General features: G+C 42.6%; 1 protein-coding gene across 2 annotated transcripts; it reads right to left on the bottom strand.

The window, feature by feature from the left end:
• Positions 1-370: 370 nt before the first annotated feature.
• C25H4orf33 (chromosome 25 C4orf33 homolog) lies at positions 371-3,330 on the bottom strand. 2 transcript variants are annotated; one of them, XM_054392380.1, is made up of 7 exons: positions 3,307-3,330; positions 3,135-3,169; positions 2,545-2,734; positions 2,245-2,305; positions 2,001-2,052; positions 1,695-1,894; positions 371-488 (listed from the first exon to the last, which is right to left on the bottom strand). In XM_054392380.1, exons 3-7 carry the CDS (start codon positions 2,729-2,731, stop codon positions 389-391), a joined length of 600 nt encoding a protein of 199 aa, XP_054248355.1. In that variant the 5' UTR covers positions 2,732-2,734; positions 3,135-3,169; positions 3,307-3,330; the 3' UTR covers positions 371-388. The 2 variants fall into 2 exon arrangements, with proteins under 2 accessions (XP_054248355.1, XP_054248354.1); XM_054392379.1 differs by lacking the exons at positions 3,135-3,169; positions 3,307-3,330 and having other exon boundaries at positions 2,545-2,740.
• Positions 3,331-5,907: the final 2,577 nt, after the last annotated feature.

Genomic DNA, 5,907 nt, shown 5'->3' with positions numbered 1-5,907 from the left:
AATAAACAAAAAAGCAGCAGTGAAAACACAGCCACCACAGGAGAACGATTCCACCACAGATCCTGGACTTGTCAAGCTTAGAGCTCAGATGAAAACACAGCTGTAATTTTAGCACGTTTTCCCCCTCATTGGTAGAAGCAGATTCATCTCTTCACACAGATGAAAAACTCCACAGCCAGGTGAACTGAAACACAAGTGGTTGCGTGATTCATACACTTAGAATCAACTGGCCCAGATACTTCAGAGTTAATCTCAAGACTTACCAATGATTTTGTGTCAATGAAAGCCTTATTAATCTGATATTTACAAACTCTGCTCAGAATGAAGAAGTTGTTTTCATATAGCTTTATCCAATCATAAAGCTGTAAAAATTCATGTCTCAATCCATTTAATTAGTGAGAGACTTCCATATATTTGATTCAGGCTGCTTCCAATCTTCTCCCATTAGTCGGCTCAGGTTCAAGTCTTTGAAAAATTCCAGGCGATGACTGCAGGGATGAGAAATAAAAATAACTTCTAAGTCAGAATTTGTGACTAAGTTGCAACTCGAAAACTGGGTTCAGTTTTGGGCCCCTCACTACAAGACAGACCCTGAGGTGCTGGAATGGGTCCAGAGAAGGGTAACAAACTGGTGAAGTCTAGAGAACAAGGCTTAGGAGAAGCAGCTGAATGAACTGGGGTTGTTTAGTCTGGAGAAGAGAGAAGGCTAAAGGAAGACCTCCTTGCTCTATACAATTACATGAAAGAAGACTGGAATGAGGTAGGGGTCAGTCTCTTTTCTCTGGTAGCAGGTGGCAGGACAAGAGAAAAATAATTCCATGTCTTAATAAAATGCAGCATCCTCAACAGGACAAATTAATCTTTATTTTCAGGTTTCCTTGGACAGGAATGTAACCGGCATTCCATGTGGTCATTTTCCAAAACTTGAGTTTCTAGATTAAAAAAAAAAAAACACTACTGTGTTGTGTACTCGAGAACACTGCTGGGTGTGAAGGAGTTTTTTCTTAAATGGCAAAAAAAGGGTAACTTATCTAAAATACACCTTACCTGACTGTCATTTTATATTGAGTAACAAGTCTGCATAATAACTGTCATGTACTCTAGAGCTAGTTCATTTACACAGAATGCCCAGAAGTAGCAGTACTTCATCAAATCATCTCAGCCTCATAGTCAAAAGAAAATGAACAGGCCGAAAGCACAATTTTAAAATCAAGGTATTCTACTATTGATACTGGGCATCTTTTTTATGACACCTTTGAGTTTAGCTTGCCTTCTCAGATTTTTCCATAATATGGAGCCATCTGAAGAGGTGAGGCTGTTTATAACAGTAGGGGAGAAGCAAAAGAGATTTACTGGAAATTCTGTCTGGTGAAATTAACACTAATTGGCATTTAAGGAGGTGCTGGAGGCAAGGAAAAAGCAGAACAACCTAGCTATGATTTAGCTGAGGAAGGTGATAAAACAGATGCCAATGGTGTTTAATGCATTATTTCCTATGTACCTTGGGAATAACAGAAATCGAGTACCAATTACATCTCTCTGCCACAGTGCTTTATGTAAAGTGCTGTGCCAATGGATCTGGGGCTAAGCAGTGTAATTTAAGTACAAGTGGCATTCATTCTGAAAAACAGATTAGCTTTAATTATCCCAAGAACAGTGTAACTATATTACCAAAGAGCTAACTTTATGCTTACAAATCTGGTTTCTGCCCTTCCTGTAGCTCATGTTGAGGCACAGGATGAAGTGCTTCATATATTCTTGCTTCTCCTGAGCCATGAATTGCAAATGCATTGAACTTGTTAGTGCACGGTGGAAAGTAATTCCAAGGAAGATGAGCTCTACCCTCCCATTTAGTTTTCATTCTGGTCACCTCAAACTCTAAAGGAAGCGCTTCCTGTAAAAGGAAGAAATAAAAGCAGTAATATCAACTTTTAATCAGGCAACAAGAACCTAAAAACAATTAGTTCCTCTGTGTATTACAAACGTACTCAACCACTTACTTTCAATACTCTTCTTCTTCCAGAAAGCAGCAGCACCAAGTGTTGTCCATGGCTGTCAAAAAATGAGCAAAATTGTCTTAAAATGATGCCAAGTTGTGAATGTACTGTTCTGCTACAAGTATGTACCTTCCCTGTAATCTAACATTTCTGTACCCAGTCTTCATCATATATGCATCACCTTACAAGCATTAGAACTGGAAATGCAAATTAACGTTTGTGATTTTTTTCAGAGTGGAGTACTTACGGACAAAGTTCAACTTCTAAATACTGTTCAGTTCTGTCACTCAGGAAAAACGCTTCTACAACTGAAAAAGAACAACAAAAATCCAGGCTGCCAGCATTTTCTATTACATATTTTGTGATATCCTGAGCCCTCCACACCCCACTAGAACAACTCTGTTTTCACTATTTTGGGCCTGTTCCATGCCAGAGCTTGACTGGCTGTGCACTTGCTACTGGCAGCTTCATAGCTATTTGAAATGCTGTGCTACAACTGTAACTTCAACAGCTTTGATTTTTAGAGCTGAACAGTTAAAAAACTTACCCTCATAGTCCCAAAGTCTACTAAAAGGTTTTCCTGCCTCTCCAAGAGGAGCTGGAGGATCATTAAAGAAAGGAGCATTAACTTCCATTAGGAGTCCTGCACTGTCCAACTTCAACCCAATTGTTACTGGCTCATGGCTCAGAGGTAAGCCATCCCATGTGTGGTTAACTGTAAAGTCCATTTTCATATCCTGCATAAGTGAGAAAGCAAGTTTCTGAGAAAGAAGACCTCAGATTCCACTTCCATAGTTTGCTGGCTCAGGAAAAAGGTTCACTTTTGTACAAAGTCAATCATCAAAGTATTTAGACTTGAATGTGTAACTTTAAAAATAACCATAAAGTAATAAGGAAAACTGCAAAACTTTCATTAGCTTTCATTAGAGGTGTACCCAGTGCTAAGGCTGCTCAATTTACAAGACAGCAGAACTAAGATTTTCCAAATTAATGGCCCTTGTGGAAGTTTTAAGTTTATTACATTGCATCGATTTAGGTAAGCTGGTTAGTAGCATGCTTTTCAATTAAAATAAAAATAGCAGCAGATAACAACGGTGTAAAAGTAAATTAAAATAGCAAGATGAGGCCTTTCATTACCTTTTAACAGGTCACCTCCGCCAGTTGTTAATACCCTGTTAAAAAGATGCAAGTGCTAAATGCGACGGTTTGAAAGCAAGTAGTTTCCCAGCCTTTAAAAGCACCGCACGGCCTCTAGCCACGCAGAACTAGTAACGGACACGCTCAGACCGCAGCCTGACGAGCCTCGTACCTCGGAGGCGAAGGCTACTGCTGCTTTCCACCGTCAGCACCTTATGTCCCTCTGTACTCAGGAGATTTACGCCTTCCATCGCAAACCCCACCGATGCCGGTAACAAGGACAAAACCAAACAGGAAATAATTACACTGGTTTGTTTCTTAATTTCTCCAGGAGGAAGGAAAGCTAGAAACCGAGTACGAGGCAGCAACTTTACCGCAGCTCAGACTTCATTGCGAGACAGCGGCATAAGCTCCAATCCCGGTTTCAGTCACCCCCAGCTTCTCCAGCCAGCAGCCACACTTCCTGAGGAGCAGCTTAACACGCAAGCACCTATCGCAACCCCTTAGTTCCTCAGAGAAGTTTCACGCGGACATTTTTACGCCTCCAGAGCACTGCAGCTGCGCGACGAAGCGCAGCGCCACCCCTAATTCCCGTCTGCCCCCGCCTCAGACCGGACGCCCACCCGCTCCCGCCACAGCACGCATGCGGCCTCCCATATCCCGCCCTGCCAGGGGTGGTGCTGCTAAGGGACGAGCTGGTGGCTAAGGGCGGGGCGAAGGCGCCGCTGCCGTCACCGGGGGCGCGGCGCGAGGCGGGGTAACGGTCGTGAAGGCGGGTGGGTGCCGTCAGTGATCGTGGGCTGTCTCCGGGACGTGGTGGTTGGGGGTGCCTCTGAGGGGAGATCGGGGTTACTGCCCCCACCCCAGCACAGCTTTCCTTAGCGAGAGAAGTGCACACGGGTGAGTGTGCTACCGGCGCTTGGAAGTTGTTGCTTCCGTCTCTTTCCGTGATGCATCTCGTCCGGTGCTGAAGGGAAGCCCCGCCAGACACCCTGGGTGGCGGGTGGCAGACATAACCGGCTTCTCCTCGGGGTTTTGCAGGATTTGTGTGGGGAGAACTGCGAGCGGTGGTGAACACTGGAAACGTGGCCACTGATCTCGGCCAGGGAGAGAGCCAGGTAAGGGCTCTCCGAGCGGCCGGCTTCGGGGGCGCCCCGTCTGTTCCCGGGGCTGGTCGAAGCTGAGGGGCCAAGGCCTGGACGCTGCCTATCGGCAGCCGGGGATCAATTTCTGCAGAGGGTTAGAAACCCTTTCGCCTGTGGTTGGGGCAATGAGGTTTATATTCTGCAGCTCTGCTACTGTTTGCTACCGTGAATAACAGCATCAGAACTATTTTTTAGCTAGTTGAAGACTAAAAAGCTGTTAATGAGGGTAATAACCAAAACCATGAGAATTTTGTGATAATGCCTTTTCTTCCTATATCTGACAGGCAAAAAAGCTGTCTTGCAGTTACTCATAAAATTCGTTTTATAGATCAAAGTCAATATTCTTTATTATGTGTGATTTGTTTCAATTGGTAATTTTGATGTAAGCTTAACGTGACTGAGTACGTTTTAACTGCTTAACAGCAAAATGCTGGCAAAATTTGCGTCCGCAGAGTTTGTATTCCTGTGAGTAGGAAATGGGTTAATGTGGTGTCCAAGGATGTTTCTGTCTTAGAGAAACAGTGTTGCAGGAAAACTCCCACAGCGGGACACCATTCCAGAGCACAAAGTGCTGTGGCTGCACATCAATTTCAATGGATGCTAAACTTTGTATGATAGCTTTTGGTGGCCAGAGGTGAAAGAGCAGCTCTTGATTCCAAGGACTTTAGAAGCCAAAAAGCTTCTATCTGAGCCAACAGAGTCATCCAGGCTCAGAAACCCATGCCTTTATTGAGCTTTGCATGAGTGTTTATTGTACCGTGCTGTGAATAACAGATTTTCAAGTACTTGTAGTTTGCTTTTTGACTGTATTTAATTTTATCTGGGTGTAGTTTCTTATTCTGTAAATCTTTAGACTCTAAAGAGAGCTGAGAGTACATTTACTGTGAAGTGGTAAGAGTTGCCCTTTCTATTAAGGAGTTCAATTCTCTCTTCAAAACACTTGATACATTTTGAAAGGTGCCAAATGACAAATCTGAAGTTTGCTTGTATGCCAACTGAGAGCTAAATTATTTAAAGCCTACACTGAGTCTGATATATGGGTTTATGTTTTACTGGTTTCATGAATGTGAAATCAAAGTTCTAAAAATGCTGAATGTGAGTAATAAACATAAAAAGAGATTCTCTAAACACTGTCATATTTGATGTTGTAGAATAAATACTCATGTTAAATATGTAGTTGTAAAGAAGGTTCTTGGAATGAAATGCTAGTCTCTGACACTGATCAGTTATAAATTGGGTATTCCTGAATGCATTTTGAAGTATCAGCAGCCAGTCTTACAAAAAGTAATTCTTCCATTCCATATGTATAAGATAAGCTACTAAATACACAGAATTTGTATCAGAATGTATTTAAGAATTCATGTTTGAAGGTGAGACGTCGGTGTCATTTGTCCCCCTTTGCACCTTGGCCTGTCATGTTTGCAGACTGCTTTGGCTAGTGAGGGCAGCTACCTTCTTTGGCATCCTCTTACTATTGCCTTCTGTCTGTATTCTCTTTTTCCTATATCATTTTTTAGAAGAATAGATCATTAAATATCTCTCTGACTGCCAATCAAGTGTACACAGGTAATGGCCTGTGTTGTAGCTGTGATTCTCAAACTTGGTATTTTTCAGATCAGAGCCTAAAT

Source organism: Indicator indicator, chromosome 25, assembly GCF_027791375.1.
Source record: "Indicator indicator isolate 239-I01 chromosome 25, UM_Iind_1.1, whole genome shotgun sequence".
NCBI lineage: Eukaryota > Metazoa > Chordata > Aves > Piciformes > Indicatoridae > Indicator > Indicator indicator.
The sequence above is the reverse complement of the archived record's forward strand: the minus strand, read 5'-3'. Positions and strand labels throughout refer to the sequence as shown.

Bases quoted from the DNA above. Each gene is read 5' to 3' on its own strand.
- C25H4orf33 (XM_054392379.1), bottom strand. From the start codon at position 2,740: ATGCAGGATATGAAAATGGACTTTACAGTTAACCACACATGGGATGGC. The intron at 1,895-2,000 runs GTAAGTGGTTGA...TTCCTTTTACAG, and splicing joins GAAGAAGAAGAGTATTGAAA to GAAGCGCTTCCTTTAGAGTT. The intron at 489-1,694 runs GTAAGCATAAAG...TCATCCCTGCAG, and splicing joins GAAGGGCAGAAACCAGATTT to TCATCGCCTGGAATTTTTCA.